The sequence below is a fragment of the Macaca nemestrina genome, chromosome 18, assembly GCF_043159975.1.
Source record: "Macaca nemestrina isolate mMacNem1 chromosome 18, mMacNem.hap1, whole genome shotgun sequence".
NCBI classification, from domain to species: domain Eukaryota; kingdom Metazoa; phylum Chordata; class Mammalia; order Primates; family Cercopithecidae; genus Macaca; species Macaca nemestrina.
In genome coordinates this window covers 11,158,287-11,182,005 of record NC_092142.1, presented here as the reverse complement: position 1 = coordinate 11,182,005, position 23,719 = coordinate 11,158,287, and the positions used below count along the sequence as shown (strand labels likewise).

General features: G+C 47.2%; 1 protein-coding gene across 4 annotated transcripts in view; it reads left to right on the top strand.

Moving 5' to 3' along the window:
* The first annotated feature begins 555 nt into the window (after positions 1 to 555).
* LOC105467780 (trans-golgi network vesicle protein 23 homolog A) overlaps positions 556 to 23,719 on the top strand; it is a 53,023-nt gene continuing 29,859 nt past the window's right edge. For 2 of the 4 annotated variants that reach the window (XM_071084113.1, XM_071084112.1), the window contains exons 1-2: positions 556 to 984; positions 1,289 to 1,368. In XM_071084113.1, the coding sequence (XP_070940214.1) occupies positions 976 to 984; positions 1,289 to 1,368 (89 nt within the window). In that variant the 5' untranslated portion in view covers positions 556 to 975. The remainder of the gene's footprint in view (positions 985 to 1,288; positions 1,369 to 23,719) is intronic. The other 2 variants (XM_011717489.3, XM_011717488.2) reach the window with 2 other exon arrangements.

The following is a 23,719-nucleotide window of genomic DNA, read 5'->3' as shown; positions in this document are numbered from 1 at the left end:
TTGTGTTTAATAAGTGCCTGGCATGGCGATGCACGCAGATCTCATTGTGGTTCTGAAGCTGTGACTGCAGCAGCATCACCCCTTAAAAGGCAGATGAGGCTGGGTGTGGTGACCCACTCCTGTAATCGAACACTAGGAGGCTGAGGTAGGAGGATGGCTTGAACCTAGGTGTTCAAGACTAGCCTGGGCAACATAGTGAGACCCTCCTCTCTACAAAAAATTAAAAAATTAGCCAGGTGTAGTGGTGCAGCCTGTGGTCCCAGCTATTCGGGAGGCTGAGGCGGGAGGATTGCTTGAGCCCAGGAGTTTGAGGGCACAGTGAGCTATGATGGCACCATTGCTCTCCAGCCTGGGCGACAGCGAGGCCCTTTTCTTTCTTTCTTTCTTTCTTTTTGGTGGCGGGGCGGGGCGGGGCGGGAAAGGCAGGTTCTAGGGCCCCACTCCAGGCCTTCCACATCCCCTGGGCCGGGCCTGAGAATCTGCTTTTCACAAGGTTCCTGGGAATTTCTTGCGCGCAGAGACTGTTGGGAAACACAGGATTTCTCCCAACCCTGAATGTGGCTGCCCACCACTGACATTCATTCCTTGCCTTATCATTCACTCCATTCACGTTTATGCGCTGTCCACACCATTCGCTGACGCAGCCTACCCCCACCGCCCCCCGCCCTACTCCCATTCCTCCCAGTATCTCTGTCCGCAGTTCCCCAGGCTGTTCCCTCCCTGCCGCCGCTTTCTCTCCCCGGCGCGTCCGCGGCGAGCCAAGCCCCCTCCCCAGCCCGCGACTGCGCCCTGGGCCCCGAGCGCCCCGCCCCACCCGAGAACCTGCGCTGAGGCGGCCCCACAGGGCGCAGGCCCAGACCCTCAGCGTCCACTGCCCGCTGCCCGCATCCGCCCGCCCGGCGTCCGAGCCCTTCACCGGCGACGGGTAGAGCTGGAGCCCTGGGCCTGGGCGCCAGGTGGGCTCCTGGGAGGGTTATGAAGCAGGTAGGGCCACGGGGATGCTGGGGCTGGAGGTGGGGCGGGGACGAGAGGAGCCTACTGGAGCGCTGGAGAAGCCGGGAGGAGGAGGAGGGATGCGCCGGGGCCTGGGGCTGGGCTGCACCCGGTGGTCGGGAGGGTGGAGAGGGCTTTGCCACTGCGGCCGCAGCGGAGGGGCCCCGCCAGCTCCGAGGGTCCACTTGGGAACCCAGTGGGGTGCGAGTGGAGTCCAAGCCCAGGAGGACAGGGCGGGTGGGGTCGGGGTGTGCACCGCGCTTGGGCCTGCCACCTGCCCTTGCTGTCCCCCCAGGCCCTGGTGGACGATACGGAGGATGTGTCCCTGGACTTTGGAAACGAGGAGGAGCTGGCCTTTAGGAAAGCCAAGATCAGGTGTGTTGGGATGGAGCTTGGGTCAGGCGTTCCCCAAAGCTGCAAATTCATTCATTTACTCATTCATTCAAAATATATTGAGCACCTACTGTGTGCCAGGCCTGGGTCTGGGGACGTATCTGTGAACACATCAGAAAAGGTCCCTGCCCTCCTGGAGCCTGCATTGGGAGAAGCAGGAAGAAGGGGTGGAGCTGATGTTGAACAGGCAAAGAGATTAATGAGATAATTGAATGTGAGAAGAAATTCAGCCCTGTGATGAAAGAGAAGGTAACTAGAGAAGGCCACTTGCCTTAGTGCAGCCATTGGAGGGCCTCTCTGAGGAGGTGACATTTGAGCTGAGACCTGAATGATGAGAAGCGGCCAGCCATGGGAGACTCCAGAGAAAGAGTGTTCCAAGCTGAAGGAGCAGCAAGCACAAAGGCCCTGGGGCTATGTTGTAAGATCAGAGAAAGCCACTGAGGCTAGTGGGGAGCAAGCTTGGCAGTGGACTGGACACGTGGAAGAGGGCTTGGTGTTTTATTCCTATCCCTGCTGAGTCTAGTTAGACAGGCTAGTCCTGGGTCAAGTCACTTAACTGCCTGAGACCTCTAGCATCCCAGAAGGTGGCAGGACCAAAGCATGAGGAGTGACCCGTGAACGTGGTTACCGATGGCCCAGGCGGCAGCCCCTTCTAGAAACACCCACGGCTCAGCCTCACTCACCCACCCAGTTCAGCCCTATCTCTCCTTCCAGCTATCAGAGCCAGTAGGCATGGAATGGGCCTTGGCACCTAAATGCCATTCCTTGTTAAGTCTCTGTTTTTAATATTAAACTCTCTAATAAACCCCGGAAAGGAATAGACTGTATTAGTTTTCTATGACCGCTAGAACAAATTACCATTATCATCTTGGCTTAAGACCAAAGAAGTTTATTCTCCTGCAGTTCTGGAGGCCAAAAGTCCACAGTCAGTGTTCCTGGGCTGAAACCAAGGTGGCAGCAAGGCCATACTCCCTTTGGAAGAACTAGGGGAAAATCTGTTCTTTGCCTTTTCCAGCTTTTGGTGGCTGCTGGCATTCTGTGGCTTGTGGCCTGTTCCTCCACCTTCAAGGCCAACATTACAGCATGTTCAGATCTCTCTCTGTTCCATGGTCAGGTGATGTGTGTGTGTGTGTGTGTGTGAGAGAGAGAGAGAGAGAGAGAGAAGTTTCCCTGTGCCTCTTTCTTGTAAGGACTGTTGTGATGGCATTTAGGGTCCACCCAGATCATCTAGGATAACCTTTGCATCTCAAGATCCTTAATTATATGCTGAGTGCAGTGACTCACATCCATAAATAATCCCAGCACTTTGGGAATCCAAGGCGGGCAGATCACTTGAGGTTAGAATTTCGTGACCAACCTGGCCAACATGGTGAAACCCTGTCTGTACCAAAAGCTATAAAAATTAGCCAGGTAGGCCGGGCGCGGTGGCTCAAGCCAGCACTTTGGGAGGCCGAGATGGGTGGATCATGAGGTCAGGAGATCGAGACCATCCTGGCTAACATGGTGAAACCCCGTCTCTACTTAAAAATACAAAAAACTAGCCAGGCGAGGTGGCGGGCGCCTGTAGTCCCAGCTACTCAGGAGGCTGAGGCAGGAGAATGGCGTAAACCCGGGAGGCGGAGATTGCAGTGAGCTGAGATCCGGCCACTGCACTCCAGCCTGGGAGACAGAGTGAGACTCCGTCTCAAAAAAAAAAAAAAAAAATTGCCAGGTATAGTGGCACGACCTGTAATCTCAGCCACTCAGGAGGTTGGGGAAGGAGAATCACTTGAACCCAGGAGGCAGAGGCTACAAAAAAAATTCTTAATTAAATTACATCTGCAAAGTCCCTTGTGTCATATAAGGTAGCCTTCACAATTTCTGAGGATTAGAACCTGGATTTCTTTTTTTTGAGACAGGGTTTTACTCTGTTGCCGAGGCTATAGTGCAGTGGTACAATTATGGCTTACTGGAACCTCAAACTTTTGGGTTCAAGAGATCCTCCTGCCTCAGCCTCCCAAGTAGCTAGGACTATAAGGGTTGCCACCACCCCTGGCTAATTTTTTAAAAATTTAATTTTGTAGAAATGGGGTTTTGCTATGCTGTCCAGGCTGATCTGGAACTTCCAGCCTCAAGTACTCTTCCTGCGTCAGCCTCTCAAAGCCCTGGGATTATAGGTATGAGCCACTGCACCCATCCAAGACCTGGATATTTTCAGAGGCTATTATTCATCCCACCATAATGGCCAGTGATTGTCTTTAAGGGAAGACACTGCAGGAGAACTGGAATCCTGGGTAAAGAATCTTCTAGAACATCTGAACTCATATGTGTTCAATCTCTATTGAGCATCTCCTGTATACCCAACTCTGGGCTAGTGGCTGGGGATATGCAGAGTTCAGGACTCCACTCCTGCCTTTACGGGTTGTGCAATCTAGGGCAGGGTGGCTTAATCTCAGCACTCCTGACGTTTTAGGCCAGATACTTCTTTGCTATAGGGAGTGTCCTGTGCACCATAGGATGTTGAGCAGCATCCCTGGCCTCTATTCACCAGATGCCAGTAGCAGCCCATCCATAAAGTCTCAGGCATTGCCAAATATCCTCTATGGGGCAAACTTGCCCCCGGTTGAAAACCACTGATTTGTGGGGTGGGAGTAGGCATACCGGTGGCTGTTACAACTCAGTATTTGTGTTTTGTTTTGTTTTGTTTTTGTTTTTGTTTTTGAGATGGAGTCTCGCTCTGTCACCCACACTGGAGCATAGTGGTGCAAACTAGGCTCATTGCAACCTCTGCCTCCTGGGTTCAAGCAATTCTCCTGCTTCAGTCTCCCAAGTAGCTGGGACTACAGGTGCACGCCACCACGCTTGGCTAATTGGTGTGTTTTTTTTCTTTGTTTTGTTTTGTTTTAGTAGAGATGGGGTTTTACCATATTGGCCAGGCTGGTCTCAAACTCCTGATCTCAGGTGATCTGCGTGCTTTGGCCTCCCACAGTGCTGAGATTACAGGTGTCAGCCACCGCGTCTGGCCAGAGCTCAGTATTTTAAATGCGGGGATAGGCAGAAGCTGGGGCTCTTACCCTGGCCAGAGGAGGAGGAAACAGCTAAGCTGGGACCCACAGGTGGGGTAGGAGTTGGTTAGGCTGGGAGGGGTAGATATACCATGGGGAGGCCTGGAGGGAAGGTCATGAGTTTAGGATGGTTCCGTGTGGCTCAAGACCCAGGTGCTGGTGAGTGGCCTGAGTGGAGATTGGGGCCAGACCCTGCAGCGCTCAGCAACCAAGCTCCAAGCTCTGGAGGTGCATTGTCCACTGAACGTTCTAGAGGATGGGGCTGTGCCTTTATCTGTGCTGTGCAGCACGGTGGCCCCAGCCACCTGTGGTGACTGAACAGCTGAAATGTGGCCAGGGCGACTGATGTTTCGATATTATTTACTTTAATCAAATTGAATGTAAATAGCCACATGTGACTGTGGCATTGGGCAGGGCAGTTCCAGAGTTCAGTCACCGTGGAAGGATTTTGCTCAGGGCAGTGATATGAGGATTGCAGGATGGAGGCTGGGTTGTTCGGGTAGAAGGAGGGTAGGAGATCAGACCAAGGCACTGGCAGGGATGATGGAGAAAAGGGGCCCAGAGGCACAGGGGAGGTAGAACCCGCCCACCTTGCTGATGGTCAACATGTAGGGTGGGGACGGGAATCATCAGGGTGACGCTCAGGCTGGTGGTCTGGTGACTCAGGTGAAGAAGCACTTTTGGAGGAAAGATGTTGAGTTCAGAGTGGTCCTTGTTAGGCTGTGTTGGAACATTCTAGTAGCCAGTGGACAGCTGGGAGGAGAGGCCAGGAGCTGGAGAAGCCACCAGGGCTGTAATCAGAGATCTGGGAGGCAGCAGTTCATGCATCCAGGTGGGTATGTTTGAGAGCCACCCATCCCAGAATCCTCGGTGTGCCTAATGCAGATTCCTAGGTCTGGCCCTGGACTTATTTAACCAGATTCACAGGGGATGGGCCTAGAAACATAAATTTAAATAGCACCCCCAGATGATTCTGATGCATAGGAATGTAGAGATGGCTCTAAAATCCTGAGAACAAATTAACTTACCCGGATAGCAGTGTAGAAAGGGAATTTTTTTTTTTTTTTTTTTGGAGATGGAGTTTCTCTCTTTTTGCCCAGGCTGGAGTGCCGTGGTATGATCTCGGCTCACTGCAACCTCCGCCTCCCGAGTTCAAGTGATTCTCCTGCCTCAGCCTCCTGAGTAGCTGGGATTACAGGTATGTGCCACCATGCTGGCTAATTTTGTATTTGTAGTAGAGACAGGGTTTCCTCATGTTGGTCAGGCTGGTCTCGAACTCCTTATCTTGCATGATCCTCGTACCTTAGCCTCCCAAAGTGCTGGGATTACAGGCGTGAGCCACTGTGCCCAGCCTAGAAAGGAATTCTTAACTGAGGTCTACAGATGGGCTTCAGGCGTTCAGGAAACCTCTGAAAACTATTATCTAAGTTTCATATGTGTGTTGTTTTAGGAAAAGGATCCAAACTTTGTTTGTTTGTTTATAAGACAGGGTCTTGCTGTGTTGCCCAGGCTGATCTTGAACTCCTGGACTCAAGCGATCTCTCTGCCTTGACCTCCCAAAGGCTCCAAACATTAATTGGATTATCAAATGGGCCCATGATCCACAAAAGTTACCAATCACTAGTGCAGAGTGAAAATGGTTATTTGTAAATCCCTTGTTGAAATGGATTCCAGGCTGACATCGAAAGGAGGTGATGCTGTGGAAGGGGGCCTGTCACAGGAGTCTGGGACATTGGGTTCATCTCTTCCTTAACCACTTTCTGGCTTTATGATTTTTGGACAGGTCACCTTGCTTTGCTGGGCCTCCATTGGCCAGTCTGTAAAATGGGGATAATTGTATCAGCCTGACTTCACCACGCGGTTACTATACAGTTTATTTAGTAAATATTTATCCAGCATCTGCCGGGGCAGGTGCTGGGCTAAGCCCTGGGGATGGAGCTCTGGTCTCTGCTGTTTCTGTCCCTGGTTCCAGGTCAGTGAGGTGCAGTGTTGTGGTGGGGGGCCCTGGGGAGTACGTCGCATCTTGCAGGATAAGTGGAGGGTGTAATTCCACAACAGAGCTGGGCACATAGAGGAAACATTAGCCTTGCTGTGTGTGTTTTTCCCCGGTGGACAAACTTTTTATTTCTTTTACTTTTCTTCAACTTTAAAAACTATGATTTAAAAAAAGAAAAAAAAAACCCACGCATAAAATTCCATCTTAGTCATTTTAAATTATACAGTTTAGTAGTTTAAGTATAGTCACATTGTTGTGAAACAGAGCGTTTTCATCTCGCAAAACTGAAACTCTGTACCGTTTAACAACTCTCCTTCCCCCAGCCCCTGGTAAATACCATTCTCCTTTCTGTCTGTATGCATTTGACTACTCTAGGGACCCCATAAAAGTAGAATCATACAGTGTTTGTCCTTTTTTGACTGGCTTACTTCACTTAGCATAATGTCCTCAAGGGTCACCCGTGTTGTAAAATGTGCCAGAATTTCGTTTCTTTTTAAGGCTGGATAATAATGCCATGATATGAATAAACTATGTTTTATTTACCCATTCATCCACTGGGGTATGCTTGTACCTCTTGCTATTGTGAATAGTACTGCAATGAACGTGGTTATGCAAATCTCTCTTTGAGACTCTGCTTTCAATTCTTTTGGCCATATACCCAAAAGTGAGATTGCTGGATCCTATGGTAGTTCTATTTTGAATTTTTTGAGGAACTACCATACCGTTTTCCACATAAGTTGCACCATTTTACAATCTTACCGACACTGTACAAGGGTTCTAGTTTCTCCATATCCTTGCCAACATTGTTATTGTCTGTGTTTTTGATAGTGACCATCCTCATGGGTGTGATAACTATGTTATTTCATTGTGGTTTAGATTGGCATATCCCTAATGGTTAATGATGCTGAGCATTTTTTCATGTGCTACATGTCCATTTGTATATCACGTTTGGAGAAATGTCTATTCAAGTCTCTTGCCCATTTTTAAAATCAGGTTATTGGATTTTTGTTGTTGAGTTCTTTATTCTGGATATTAACATTTTCTCTTATTCTATAGGCTGCCTTTTTATTCTGTTGATTGTGTCTTCCAATGCACAAAAGTTTTTAGGTTTAATGTAATTCCATTTGCCTCTTTGTACTTTATTTATTTATTTATTTATTTTTTTTTTTATATGGAGTCTTGCTCTATCCCCGAGGCTGAAGTGCAGTGGCGTGATCTCGGCTCACTGCAAGTTCTGCCTCCCGGGTTCACACCATTCTCCTGCCTCAGCCTCCCAAGTAGCTGGGACTACAGGTACCTGCCACCACGCCCGGCTAATTTTTTGTATTTTTAGTAGCGAAAGGGTTTCACAGTGTTAGCCAGGATGGTCTCAATCTCCTGACCTCGTGATTTGCCCGCCTTGGCTTCCCAAAGTGGTGTATTTGTACTTTTGTTTCCTTTGCTTTTAGAATGTCAGTGTGCGTGTGTGTGTTTGTACGTGTGTGTGTGTGTTTAATATAATTTATGGCCAGGCATTGTGGCTCACGCCTGTAATTCCAGCACTTTGGGAGGCTGAGGCAGATGGATTGCTGAGGCCAGGAGTTTTGAGACCAGCCTGGGCAACATGGCAAAGCCCCGTATCTACAAAAAATGCAAAAAGTAGCCAGACATGGTGGCACACACCTGTAGTCCCGGCTACTTGGGAGGCTGAGGTAGGAAGATTGCTTGAGCCTGGGAGGTGGAGGCTGCAGTGAGCCATTATCACATCACAGAGCAAGACCTTGTCTCCAAGACAAAATGAAACAAACAAATAAAAAGAAATATAATTCACATTCCACCAATTTATTCTTTAAAAGTGTACGATTCGGTCTTGGTTTTGGTACATTCACAAGGTTGTACTTCCATTACTACTATGTAGTTCCAAAAGTTTTTCACTGTGCCAAATGGGAACCCTGTACCCATTAAACAGTCCCTACCCATTTTCCCCTTCCCCAAGCCCCTGAGAACCACTAATCTACTTTCTGTTCCTATGAATTTGCCTATTCCGGACATTTCGTGTAAATGAAATCTGGGTTAGTCAGGGATCTCCAAAGAAACAAAACCAATGGGATATCTACAAATATGTAGAAAGAGGTTTATGTTGAGGGATTAATTCATGCCACTATGGAGGCTGAGAAGTCCCACGGTCTGCCATCCACAAGCAGCAGACCAAGGAACGCTGGTGGCATACAACCCATCCTAGCCCGAAGGCCTGGGAACCAGGGGAGCCTACAGTGTCTCAGTCTGAATCTGAAAGCCCCAGAACAGAGGATCCAACATGTAAGTCCTAGTCTGACTCCAGAGGCCCCAAAGCCAGGAGGTGTGATGTCTCAGAGGAGATGGGGACGGCTATCCCAGCTTAAGCAGGGAGAGGAAATTCCCTCTTCCTTTCTTTGTTGTCGTATTCAGGCCCTCAAAGGATTGGATACTGCCCATCCGGACTGGGAAGGGTGGGCCTTCTTTTTCCTTTTCTTTTCTTTTCTTTTTTTTTTTTTTTTGAGACAGGGTCTTGCTCTGTCACTCAGGCTGGAGTACTATGGTGTGATCTCAACTCACTGCAGCCTCCACCTCCCAAGCTCAATTGATCCTCCTGCCTCAGCCCCCTGAGTAGCTGGGACTACAGGCATGCACCACCACGCCTGGCTAATTTTTCTATTTTTTTGTAGAAATGGGGTCTCACTATGTTGCCCAGGCTGGTCTTGAGCTCCAGAGCTCAAGTGATCCTCCCGCCTTGGCCCCTCAAAGTGCTGGGATTACAGCCCTGAGCCACTGCATGAGGGTGGAGCTTCTTTTCTCAGTCCGCCAATTCAAATGCTAATTTTTTTTCCCAGAAACACCTTCACAGACCCAGATGCGATCTGGGTATCCCTTAGCCCAGTCTAGGTGACACCTGTTTTGTATAATATGTGGCTTTTTGTCCGGCTTCTTTCACTTAGCACATTTTCCAGGTTCATCCTGGTTTTGGTGTTTATCATTATTTCATTCCTTTTGATGGTCAAATAATCACCCATTGTGTGGACATACCACTTTTGTTTATCCATTCATAGGTTGATGGGCATTTGAGTTGTTTCTGCTTTTGTGTTGTTATGAATAATGTTGCTATGAATGTTTTTTGGGAGCATACATTTTGGGTTCTCTTGGGCACATACCTAGGAGTGGAATTGCTGGGCCTTATGGTAACTCTGTTTTAGCCATGCCGTGTTTCAGACCAGCTGTGAGTGAGTGAGTGTTGTGGGTTTCAAGCTGCCTTGGGATGCAGGAGGAGCCTGGGCTTTAGGTCAGACGGACCTGGGTCTTGATTCTACCACTCCCTAGCCAAGTGCCTGCACCCCCACAGTACAGTTCTGGGCACAAGCTGGCAGATGCAAATAGGCTTTGATATAAAACTGTGTTTTCTCAGCTCTATAGGAAGGCAGAGATAGAGCATCTTGAGCTCATTGGGAGATCTAGGCCCTGCACCCACATAGCTCCTTTTGCTCTACCACTACAAGAATTGTGTCTGGCTGCCACAGGCGAGAGCCAAAGCACTGTGGGTTACCTTCAATCATAGAAACTGTAGCCTCCGTTTCCCACCAACCTTTTCTATGACTCTGTTTACCCAGACCCAAGGCCTGCTGGCCAACTCAGTCCCTCCAGTGCAGTGGCAGTGGGTGGCAGATACCACAGTCCTCGTGGAGCCTCTGTGCTATGGGAGGCCAGGGTCATTCCCAGGCAGGCCCTCATCAGCCCAAGCCTGATGTGAACCCTTGACTCATAGTGACCTTGAATTTGAACAGTGACCACCGCACCTTCTGGGTCCCCAGTTTTCTCTTCTGTAAAATGGGGATGATGTTGGCTATACTGTAAGGTTGTAAAAAGATGATTAAATGAGGTGAACAATGTGTTTAGGGGACCTGGCAGGGCTCCCGATGCCCCTTGTGGGTTTCATAAGTGGCACCTGTTATTCTGATCAAGAGTGTGACTTCCACATCCTGGGCTGTGCAGAGGCATGTTCTCAGCTCACCCCGTCACTCTGGGGTTCTCCCTGGAGTTGGAAACTGTCTTCCTATGGAAAGTTATTTTATGCTTTCAAGGCACTGTTTTCACAGAATTCCTCTGAACCCAAAGGTCATGGGCTCCCATGAATTCCCTCCCAAAGTAGGAGAGTGTCTTCCTGCCACAGACAGATTTCTTAGATCTAATTTTGGTCCCAGTTGTCAGAGCTGGTTTTGTGTGTGGCGTCTGGCCAGTGTTTCTTTTTCTTTTGCGGAGTTGTGGGGGTATAAGGTCTCGCTCTGTTGCCCAGGCTGGAGTGCAGCGGTGTAATCATGGCTCACTGCAGCTTCAACCTCCTGAGCTCAAGCAGTCCTCCCTTCTCAGCCTCCTCAGTAGCTGGGAATACAAGCATGCACTACTGCGCCCTACTAATTTTATTTTATTTTATTATATTGTAGAGACAGGGTCTCAAACTCTAGCCTCAAGTGATCCTCCCGCCTTGGCCTCCCAAAGTGCTGGGATTAAAGGTGTGAGGCACTGTACCCAGTCTGGGTAGTATTTCTTGGTTGGTCCTTGTTGAGCCTAGTGAATGTCATTTTGAGAAGATCATTGTCCTGTGGTCTCAGACGCTACAGGAAGTCACATGTTAGTGGGCCCAGGTCTTCAGGCAAACATGTAAAGTAAAAATCACCCCTGAAAATCCCTAACTAGCCCATCAAAGTAAGTTTTGTCTTTCAAGAAGTCTTCAGCAGTCACTTTATCTGCCATTGGATACAACAGCAGTCCTGAACGTAAGCCCCCGTTGAAATTGTTGGCTGCTGTTTGGGGGGAACTTACGTTGAATGAAAAATAACAATAGCAAACACTTCCCCAGCACTTACTGTATGCAAGCACTATTCCGGGTTTTTTATTTAGCATAATTCATTTCGTCTTCATTACAAACCTAGGCACTCTTATTTTCTCAAAGTCAAGGTTAAAAAGACAGGCTAAGGGAGAGAGTTGAGTGACTTGCTCAATGTCACATACCTGTTCACTTCAAGGAGGGCATTTGAGCCTGACACAGTGGCGTGCCCCTGTAATCCCAGTTACTAAGGAGGCTGAGGTGGAAGGATGGCTTCAGTTCAGGTGTTCGAGTCCAGCTTTGACAACATAGCAAGACCCCACCTCTAAAAAGAAAAAAGAGGAGATTTGAACCCTTAGAATTGGGCTCTAGACTCCATATCTTGCATTACATTGTGTGCAGATACTCTCAGGGCAAGACACTCAGCATGAGCTTTGCCGTGAGAACGGCAGATTCAGGGCTTCCATCTTCGGCTCACCCTGGGGAGTACTTTATATTTTCCTCCTGTAAATGCTAATGCAGAATTGACCACTCTTTAGAGCAGCTTCATAGCCTTGGCACTGTGGATATTTGAGGCAGATCATTCTATGTTGTAGGGATGTCCTGTGCATCCAAGGATGCTGGGCAGCACCTCTGGCCCCCACCCACTACATGCCAGTAGCTTCCAACTCCTCAGCTGTGACAACCAAACATGTCTCCTGACGTAACCAAGTGTGCCCTCGCAGCCAGATTGCCCCTGGTTGAGATCTCTGATTTAGATTATCCCCTCTCTGTCTGGGGTTTGGATTTGGATAAGTGAAATTTGTATTTGAGGGAACTGAAAGCACCTTCTAACACTTCTGTTTGTGACATTGACCAAGAGAAGCCGGAGGTGTAAGGGCAAGGAAGGAGAGGGTACAGGTGATGGTATTGATGACGCCTTGGTGGGCACTCATCCTCTAAAATCAACATTAGTACATCTCTAACTGGCACCCATGCACAGACATGCACACACCACATCACGCTCCCACACACTAAGGAGAAGACGTTTAGCTTTTCTTTGTTGATTTTCCAGGAGTTCTGCTCACCTCGATGAGTGAGGACCCCTTATCCAAACCCCTGTCCCCTGAGCTTTTGGGAACAAAGTTGTATTGTATTGTCACCAGCTCTTTAAAATCTATTTTGAAATTATAGAAATATGACACATAAGCAGGTCCCATCAAGAGCTGATTGTTTAATTTTAAGGAAGGTTCATGATTACGAAGGAAAATAACCCACAGAATCAGGGAACTAGACAGATTTCGGTTCTCTTTGATTAGGGCACAGAATTACATATTTTGAAATTAACTCCTTACATCTAAGGCAGTTTAACTTCCTCTTATTTATATTTCTTGTTCACATGAAATTGTTGCATAAGCTGCGCCCACAATAAAATCACTGAAGGGCTGGGTGCGGTGGCTCGAGTCTGTAATCCGTGCACTTTGGGAGGCCAAGACAGGTGGGTTGCCTGAGCTCAGGAGTTCAAGACCAGCCTGGGCAACATGGTGAAACCCTGTCTCTACTAAAATACAAAAATCACCTGGACGTGGTGGCAGGCGCCTGTAATCCCAGCTATTCAGGAGGTTGAGGCAGGAGAATTGCTTGAACCCAGGAGGTGGAGATTGCAGTGAGCCGAGATTGTGCCACTGTACTCCAGCCTGGGCAACAAAATGAAACTCTGTCTCAAAAATAAAATAAAATAAAATCACTGAGGGGTGATTTCTGCTGACCTGTGACCCACATAATCTGGGAAGACATTTGGGAGAGGACATTGGTCAGGTTCTTTGATGTTTTATAAACTTAGACAGCAGCTTGACTGCATGGACCTGGAATATTTAGTTCTTTTATTTTTTTATTTTTGAGACAGTGTTGCTCTGTCACCCAGGCCAGAGTACAGTGGCACAACCTCGGCTCACTGCAACCTTTGCCTCCCAGGTTCAAGTGATTCTCCTGCTTCAGCGTCCTGAGTAGCTGGGATTACAGGCATGTATCACCATGCCTGGCTACGTTTTGTATTTTTAGTAGAGATGGGGATTCACTGTGTTGCGCAGGCTGGTCTCGAACTCCTGACCTCAAGCGATCCACCCGCCTCAGCCTCCCAAAGTGCTGGGGATTCAGGGCGTGAGCCACCGCATCCGGCCAAATATTTAATCATTCATTTATTTCAAGGTTAGCACTTTTGCCATTTGGGGCCAGGTCATTCTCTATTATGGGGCTGTCCTGTGCATCATAGGATGCTTTGCACCATCCCTGGCCTTATCCTGTAGATGCCGGTACAGCCCCCATTGTGACAACCAAAATGTCTCCAGACATTGCTGGGGGACACTCCAGATCACCCACCTCTTTGAGAACCACTGGTTTATTCTTTTGCTCATTCATTTGTTCATTAAACCAACAAACATTTTCAAGGACCTTTGTGTGCCAAGCACATTTCTAGGGGCCACAGAGAAAACCAGATAGGCTTGGTCCCTGTCTTCCTGGAGCTGACATTTTACTTAGGGAGAAGACAATAAACATATAAGCAATGACTGAAGCAAGGAAACTTGAGAGAGTAAAGCGAAATGTGATTTTAAAAAGGGTCCAGGGGACTTTCTTCAGCCCTGAGGAGTCCTCTTCATGTGGAGCCCAGCCTTGGGGGTTCCATGGCCCCCTGCTCACCCTTCACTCATGACAGGAGCAAGCCGGCTTCTGAGATGACTCAGAGATAGCCACAAATCATGTTCATGGATTCCCTGCATTAAAATACAGATGTATTTCTCCCCTGGACTTTAACATACTTTAGAATAAAAATTGCAAAGTGACAGTCAGCTAACTGACTCCAAGCCTCAGGCATGCTCTTGTCAGCCAGGGAGATATTTTACATTCATTTGAATTTAAAATTTACAATTAGAAAAGATCACATTAGGCCGGGCGTGGTGGCTCACACCTGTAATCCCAGCACTTTGGAAGGCTGAGGTGGGCAGATCACTTGAGGCTAGGAGTTAAACACCAGCCTGGCCAACATGGTGAAACCCTGTCTCTACTAAAAATACAAAAATTAGTCAGGCGTGGTGGCATGCACCTGTAATCCCCACTGCTCGGGAGGCTGAGGCATGAGAATCGCTTGAACCCAGGAGGTTGCAGTGAGTCAAGATTGCACCACTGCACTCCAGCCTGGGCGACAGAGCGAGACTCTGTCTGAAAAAAAGAAAGAAAAAGAAAAGATTACATTGAAAATCTGGATTGCTTAGAATAGATGAACACACTGAGACAGAGGCAGATTGGTGGCTGCCAGGATCTGGGAGGAGCGGGGAGAATGGGGTGAAACTGCCCAAGAGGTACAGGGTTTTGCTTTGGAGTGATGGAAACGTTGGGGACAACAGTGTGAATTGTTCCCTTCATGCCACTGAATTGTTTACTTTAAAATGGTTAATTTTGTGGGATGTGAATTTTACTTCACTAAAGTAGGTTTTAAAAATATGATTGCTGGCTTGTTTGTTTGTTTGTTTTAAAGACAACGTCTACGTCTGTGGTCCGGCCGGGAGTGCAGTGGCATGATCATAGTTCACAGCAGCCTCGAGCTCCTGGGTTCAAGTGATCCTCCCGCCTCAGCCTTCTGAGTAGCTGGGATTACAGGCATGTACCACCACACCAGCTATTTTTGTTGTTGTTGTTCTTTGTGGAGATGGGGTCTCTCTAGTTGCCCAGGTTGGTCTCAGGCTCCGGCCTCAAGCGATCCTCTTGCCTTGGCCTCCCAAGGTGCTGGGATTCCAGGCATGAGCTACTGTGCCCGGCCTGCTGGCTTCTTTTGGAAATCTGTTAGAGCCGGAAGAATGGGCTGGAGTTGCAGGGAGCTGCCTGTGGGTGAGCTTCAGCCCTCACCTACTCAGTTGACTTATTTCTCAGCTTTGCCTGGCCCTATGAGCACCTGAGGTTGCAGCCTCCGACCCCAGCCCTGAAAACAGTGGTGAGAAAATATTATCCCAGTGAAAGCATTTTCCAGGGGCCCAAGAGGCCTTGAGTTGGAATTCCTCCCTGATGCCATGGTTTTCTCCATTAACCTCTTGAAGCCACCTCCAGGGGCCTGAGGGCCCTGTAGGGACAGGCCGGCCGCAGGGTCAGGCTGTGCATATGGACATCTGAGGCCATCCAAGGCCACTCACCCTGAACCCCATGTTCCTGCTTGGCCCCTGGCCTTTATATACGCTGCTGTCTCTGCTTCCTAAATTTGTCCTTAGATCTTTAAAACAAAATTTAAAATAAATTTTAAAATTGAGATAGATTTCATATACTATGAATTCAAAATTCACCCCTTTAAAGTATTTAATTCATTGGTTTTTAGTATATTTACAAGTATGTTTACCCATCACCACAGTCTAATTTCCAAACATTTTCATCACCCCAAAAAACCCCATGTCCCGTCGACCCTAATCTACATCACTGTTAAGCAGTGTTCTCTAAACGAGGCATCTCTCCTTAGCCCCCACAACCCCAGTGTCTACCTAGGTCTGATGGTCAGCTGTTGTGTCCACCTCTTGGGTCCCCATGTTGGTTAAAATGTCAGTAAAGAGCCGAGAGCCTCATGGATACCCTGCTGGGACAAGCTCCCAGAACTAAAGGGTCAGAACCTCGAACACCAGGACCAGCTGATGGAACCCTGCTCCATTGGCCATTCTCACTGGACAGTAGTCATCCCATATCTGTTGTTGAATATTTTGATTGTGGCTCCGTTTACCTATTAATGACACTTTGCACCCTGGGTGGAAATCACTCCTCAGCTCCTTCCCCTCCCTGCTAGAGATAAGTAATGTCTGGGAGACAGGACTTTGTCCAGCCTGTTCACTGCCCTCTGACCTGGCCCTCCACCTGGTAGACTGCAGGTTCTCTATACATGTGTTGTTGTTGCTCTAAGCTCAGTTTATGTGTTGTTGTTGTTGTTGTTGTTGTTTTGAGACGGAGTCTTGCTCTGTTGCCCAGGCTGGAGTGCAGTGGCACGATCTTGGCTCACTGCAATCTCTACCTCCAGGGTTCAAGTGATTCTCCTCCCTCAGCCTCCTGAGTAGCTGGGATTACAGGCGCCTGCCACCACGCCCGGCTAATTTTTGTATTTTTAGTAGAGACAGGGTTTCACCATGTTGACCAGGCTGGTCTCGAACTCCTGACCTCAGGTGATCCATCCACCTCAGCCTCCCAAAGTGCGGGGACTACAGGCGTGAGCCACTGTGTCTGGCCTCTAAGCTCAATTTATTAAACTCAATGTTTCTTAAGCAGTGTTGAAAATCAATTAAAAACATTTATGTGTTGATCATAAACTTAATTCTATATCCTTGGGCAATTTAAATGACATTTCAAATTTAGCATTAGTGATTATGTGGAGCACTAAATAAACATGCAACCTAAAATACACACAGCAATGACAAAACTTACTGTTTGCAGCATGGTGGGGATTTTTTAGTGGTTAATGAAACCCCAAATGAAAGAAATATGTAAAATATAGCAGCAAGATATGTTGAATTGGAAAATGATATTTTGAATTAGTGTCCTTGAAATAACTTAAAAAAAACTTTTTACTTTGAAATAATATCAGACTTACGAGAAGGTAGCAAGAATAGTACGAAGAACTGATGTGTACATTTTACCAAGATTCACTAACTGAATGAGTGCAGTGGCTCACACCAGTAACCCCAGCAATTTGGGAGGCCGAGGCGAGAGGATCACGTGAGCTCAGGAGTTGGAGACCAGTCTGGCCAACATGGCGAAACCCTGTCTCTACTAAATATACAAAAATTAGCCTGGTATGATGGCACATGCTTGTAATCCCAGCTACCCTGGAGGCTGAGGCAGGAGGATCACTTGAACCCAGGAGGCAGAGGTTGCAGTGAGCCAAGATCACACTGCTGCATTCTAGCCCGGCTGACAGAACGAGACTGTGACACACACACACACACACACACACACACACACACACACACACACACGCATATCATATAAATTCATGGATGCAGACATATTCTTATTGCTATTCAAATTGTCCCATTGTTGATCAGTAGAAGCCTCTTCCAGTTGGCTTCTGAGTCTTCCTAATTGCCAACATTGTGTGTGTGTGTGTGTATTCTCTAAGTGTTTGAGAGTAACTAACACATCATGCCCCCTTTCCCCTAAATACTTCGATGTGCACTTTTTAAATTTATTTTTCACTTTTTGTAGAAATGAGGTCTCACTATGTTGCCCCAGCTGGTCTCAAACTCCTGGGCTCAAGCGATCTTCCTGCCTTGGCCTCCCAAAGTGCTGGGATTACAGGCCTAAGCCACTGTGTCCAGCCATCAATGTGTACTGTAAGAAAAGGACATTCTCTTATGTAAGCAGAGTGCGATGACAGAAACTAAGAGACTATCTAATCTACGGTTCATATTCCATTGTCCTTTAGAGTAATGTTTTCTCTCAGTTCAAGGTTCAATCCAGAAGTTGGGCAGTGGCTCATGCCTGTAATCTTTTGGGAGGCCAAGGCGGGAAGATTGCCTGAGCTCACCAGTTTGAGACTGGTGAAACCCCGTCTCTACTAAAATACAAAAATTAGCTAGGCATGGTGGCATGTGCCTCTAATCCCTGCTACTCAGGAGACTGAGGAATGAGAATCGCTTGAACCCAGGAGGTGAAGGTTGCAGTGAGCTGAGATCACGGCACTGCACTCCAGCCTGGGTGACAGAGCGAGAATCAGAAAAAAAAAGAAGACGACTCAATCCAGGATCTCCATTGCATTTAGTTATTCTGGAACTATTCTGAGTCTTTCTCTATTTCTCATGACACGGACGTATTTAGAGAGTAAAAGGGCAGCAATGTTGAGGAATGCACCTTCATTTGGGTCTGTCTGACATTTCTCCTGATTACATCCAGGTTATGCTTCTTGGGAGAGATACTGCAGAAATGATGTTGCATCCTAAAAGGACATTTTCTTTTTTGAGCTCTGTCACTACTAAAGGTGGCCCAGAAATCACGTGGTTTTGTTGTTGTTGTTTGTTTGTTTGTTTTTTAAGAGTCATCCACCACCTCTTACCTACAATCCCAGGCCCCAGAGTTTGGTCTTTCATTCTCTTTGCCACTCAAAGAACCCAGGACTCCTTAGAAAGGAGATGATTCTAAGTCTTGAGGCAGAAACCAGTCAGACTGGATCTGGCACATCCTTTTGTTGACAAAAAGCAGGAATACTGTTTTTTTAACAAAGTATATTTTTTGAGACAGCATCTTGCTCTGTTGCCCAGGCTGGAGTACAGTGGCGCAATCTTGGCTCACTGCAGCCTCTACCTTCCAGGCTTAAGTGATCCTCCCACCGCAGCCTCCCAAATAGCTGAGACCACAGGTATGCACCACCATGCCTGGCTAATTTTTTTAAAAATTATTTTTAGTAGAGATGGGGTTTCGCCATGTTGCCCAGACTGGTCCTGAACTCCTGAGCTCAAGCGATCCACCCACCTCAGCCTCCCAAAGTGCTGGGATTACAGGTGTGAGCCACCTGTGATTTTTGCCTGGACAAAAATACTTTTTAAAAAGTTATAGGCTGTTCAAAAAGAATAAATAAACTAGTTTTACGAGCCTCCCATAGGCCAGGTTGTGGTAGTGATTCAGTATTTGCTGAAGGAGTTAATATGACCACTCAATTCTCCCATTAAATAACCTGCTGATGGCCATAGTTTCTAGAATACCATACATTTTAGGGTACATTGATTTGGTTATAGCTTTTAAGAAGTAGAGGTGAGAAATAAACACCATATTAAATATTTGCAACCATTAATAGACACACTCTGATTCCAGAAATATTAAAATGGTCAAAAATAAAAATGCAAAGGAAGACAAGATTCTCTCTCCATTTTACAGATGAGGAAACTGAAGCTCCCAAGAGCCAGGTAACAGACACAAGTGAGTATTTACTGCCTTCAGATCTTACCCAGTTTCTAGCAGAATCTAGAAGCTCTTCAGAAGAAAAAGCACAAGGCCAGGCACAGTGGCTCACACCTATAATCCCAACACTTTGGGAGGCCAAGGCGGGCTTGGCCCAGGAGTTTAAGACTAGCCTGGACAATATAGCAAGACCCTGTTTCTAAAAAAAAAAAATTATTTTTAATTAAAGAAAAGAAAATGAAAAGTATATAACTGGGGGAATACTACTTTTTACTTCCAGTACAAAAAAAAAAAAAAAGAACCCCACTCGGGGTGAAAACAAAAACAAGAATAAAGGCTCCGTAACTTCTGCAATCTCTGTGGGCCACTCCCTCTTTTCATGCCATCTGGCTGTTGGTTTCTGCTCCAGGCTTCTAGAAAGTCAGTCTCGGGCCTCTCTGCTCTTTTCTGTCCATCAGTTAATAACTCCGAGTCCCCTTCTTAAAAGGTGAGTGTCAAATGGTATTTCCAGTTCTAGATCCTTGAGGAATCACCACGCTGTCTTCCACAATGGCACATGTATACATATGTAACAAACCTGCATGTTGTGCACATGTACCTTAGAACATAAAGTATAATGGAAAAAAAAAAAAAAGTGAGTGTGAGTACAGCTGTCCTCGTGGTCTCATCCATTCACCCCCAACTCTGCTCAAGTAAGCCTGGGACCCCTCATTTCACCATCTGCTTCTAAGAGGAACCTCTCCTTGGCTTTCCTGCCCCTTGAAACCACCTAACACAACAACATGCCTTATACAGAGTTAAAACTCTTCAACAGGTTGGGCGCGGTGGCTCACGCCTGTAATTCCAGTGCTTTGAGAGGCAGAGGCAGGAGGATCACCTGAGGTCAGGAGTTTGAGACCAGCCTGACAAACATGGCCAAACCCTGTCTCTACTAAAAATACAAAAATTAGGCAGGCGTGGTAGTAAGCACGTGTAATCCCAGCTACTTGGGAGGCTGAGGCAGGAGAATCGTTTGAACCTGGGAGATGGAGGTCGCAGTGAGCCGAGCTCCTGACACTACACTCCAGCCTGGGTGACAGAGTCAGACTCTGTTTCAAACAAACAAAAACAGAAAGAACTTCTTCAACATTAGAGCCTGTAGCAGGGAGCTATTGATGCATGACAGATTTCCCTCAACTTAGCAGCTACAGATAACAAACATTTATTATCTCACATCTGAAGCTCGGCTGGGTGGTTCTGGCTCAGGGTCCCCAGAGGTTGTAGTCAAGAGGTTGCCCAGAGCTGCAGTCATCTGAAGGCTTGACTGGGGCAGGAGGAGCTGTGTCCAAGATGGCATCCTCCCATGGCTGTTGGCTGGAGGCCTGAGTTCCTTGCCATGTGGGCCTCTCAGTATAGGGCTGCTCCCATGGCAGCTGGCTTGCCCTAGGGAGAATGAGGGAGAGAGTGATCAAGACAGAAACAGAAGTGGCCAGGTGCGGTGGCTCACGCCTGTAATCCCAGAACTTTGGAAGGCTGAGGTGGTCAGATCACGAGGTCAGGAAATCAAGACCATCCTGGCCAACATGGTGAAACCCCATCTCTACTAAAAATACAAAAATTAGCTGTGCGTGGTGGTGCATGCCTGTAATCTCAGCTACTTAGTAGGCTGAGGCAGGAGAATCACTTGAACCCAGGAGGTGGAGGTTGCAGTGAGCTAAGATCACGCGACTGCACTCCAGCCTGGGCGTCAGAGCAAGACTCTGTCTCAAAAAAAAAAAAAAGAAAAAACAGAAGTTGCCATGTCATTGGTAACCTAATCTTAAAAGTGACATAAAATCACTTCTGATATATTCTGTTGGCCACTCTGATGACCAGGACCCCTGCTCCATTGTGAGACGTGACTACACAAGGGTGTGACCACCAGGCAGTCAGGATCACCGGTGGCCATCTCAGAGACTGGCTACCACAGGTCCCATATCAAAGAAGGAACCACTGCATGGGTATCTACCGAGTCCACTGTGCTCCAGGCCTTGATGTTAGGTAGATGTGATTATCTCCATTTTGCAGGTGAGGAAATAGGCCCAGAAAGGTTGACTCACTTGCTCAAGGTCACACAAGTAAATGGCAGAACTGTAATTTGAAAGGAAGTAGTCTGCTTCCCTGATTAATACTTAAAGAAAAAGAAAAAAAAAAAAGATTTACTATAGAGAATTCCAAACATATACAAAATAGAATAATACAGTGAATCCCATGTCCCTATCACCCTGCTTGAATATGCCCAATTCATGACCAATCATTTTGTATTTCTAACCCAGCTTTTCCCCTTCCCTGGATCATTTTGAAGCAAACCACAGAGATCACATCACATCAGTTCAAATATAATTATTTTGATATTCCTAAGAGACAAGAAAGTTTTTTTTTTTTTGAGAGAATGTCCCCCTCTGTTGTTAAGGTTGGAGTTCAGTGGCATGATCTTAGCTCACTGCAACCTCCGCCACCCAGGTTCAAGTGATTCTTGTGCCTCAGTCTCCCAAGTAGTTGGGATTACAGGTTCGCACCACCACGCCTGGCTAATTTTTGATAAGAATCTTTTTTTTTTTTTTAATTGAGATGGACTTTCTCTCTTATTGCCCAGGCTGGAGTGCAATGGTGGGATCTCAGCTCACTACAACCTCTGCCTCCCAGGTTCAAGCAATTCTCCTATCTCAGCCTCCTGAGTAGCTAGGCTTACAGGCATGTGCCACCATGCCTGACTATTCTTTTATTTATTTATTTTTTATGTTTTCATTTTTATTAGAGATGGGGTTTCTTCATGTTGGTAAGGCTGGTCTCGAACTCCCGACCTCAGGTGATCTGTCCACCTTGGCCTCCCAAAGTGCTGGGATTACAGGCCATGAGCCACTGCGCCCGACCAAGAATCATTTTAAAAAATAAAGCCACAGGCTGGGCGCAGTGGCTCACGCCTGTGATCCCAGCACTTTGGGAGGCCGAGGCAGGCAGATAACGAGGTCAGGAGATCGAGACCATCCTGGCTAACACGGTGAAACCCTGTCTCTACTAAAAATACCAAAAAAATTAGCCGGGCATTGTGGCAGGCGCCTGTAGTCCTAGCTAATCCGGAGGCTGAGGCAGGAGAATGGCGTGAACCCGGGAGGCGGAGCTTGTAGTGAGCCAAGATTGCGCCACTGCACTCCAGCCTGAGCGACAGAGTGAGACTCCATCTCAAAATAAATAAATAAATAAATAAATAAATAAATAAAGGAAAACCACAATAGAATTTTCTGAACTTTCAATCTTTTTTTTTTTTTTTTTTTTTTTCCCAGACAGGGTCTTGTTCTGTCACCCAGGCTAGAGTACAGTGGCATGATCAGGGCTCATTACAACCTCAACCTCCCCTGCTCAACTGAGCCTCCCACTTCAGCCTCCTGAGTAGCTGAGACCATAGGTGCATGCCACCACGCCTGGCTAATTGTTTGATTTTTTTTGTAGAGATGAGCTCTCACTATGTTACCCAGGCTGGTCTCAAATTCTTGGGCTCAAGTCACCCTCCTGCCTCAGCCTCCCAAGGTTCATGAGCCACCGTGCCCAGCCTCCAGTTTTCTAAACTTTAAAACAATTGACAATACCCAAATGGCATGAAATATCTAGCCAGTGTCCCTATCCTTGATTGTCTCATAACTTTATTTTTTTACAGCTTATTCATTTGAGTTGCAATTGAAATAACATCCACACATTGCAATATTGCAGTTGGTTGCTACATAAAGTCCCTTTTATGGGCCGGGCGCGGTGGCTCACACCTGTAATGCCAGCACTTTGGGAGGCTGAGGCAGGTGGATCATGAGGTCAGGAGATCGAGACCATCTTGGCCAACACAGTGAAACCCCGTCTCTACTAAAAATACACACACAAAAAAATATTAGCTGGGCGTGGTGGCGGGTGCCTGTAGTCCCAGCTACTCAGGAGGCTGAGGCAGGAGAATGTCATGAACCCGGGAGGTGGAGCTTGCAGTGAGCTGAGATCCGGCCACTGCACTCCAGTCTGGGCAACAGTGCGAGACGCCGTCTCAAAAAATAAGATAAAATAAAATCTCTTTTACTACATAGGTTTCCCACCCTCTCCTCTCTCTTTCTCTCTTATATTTTAAATTGTTCTTTTCTTGAGACAAGGTCTTGCTCTCTTGCCCAGGCTGGAGTGCAAGTGGCAGGATCACATATCACTGCAACCTTGAACTCTTGGGCTCTAGTGATCCTCCCACCTCAGCCTCCCAAATAGCTGGGACTTCAGGCCCACACCACCATGCCTGGCCACTTTTTGTATTATTATTATTATTATTTATTTATTTTTTTTTGTAGAGATGAGGTTTCACCATGTTGCCCAGGTTGGTCTCAAACTCCTGGGCTCAAGCGATCCTCCTGCCTCAGCCTCCCAAAGTGCTGAGATTACAGGCATGAGCCACTGTGCCCAGCGCATCTTTTAAATTTTTAAAATTTTTTCCCTTGCAGGCAAACTGTTGTTCTGTGAGGCTTGCTGATTGCATCATGTTGCATCCTTTGATGTTTTCCTTGGTTCTCTATATTTCTTGCAAAT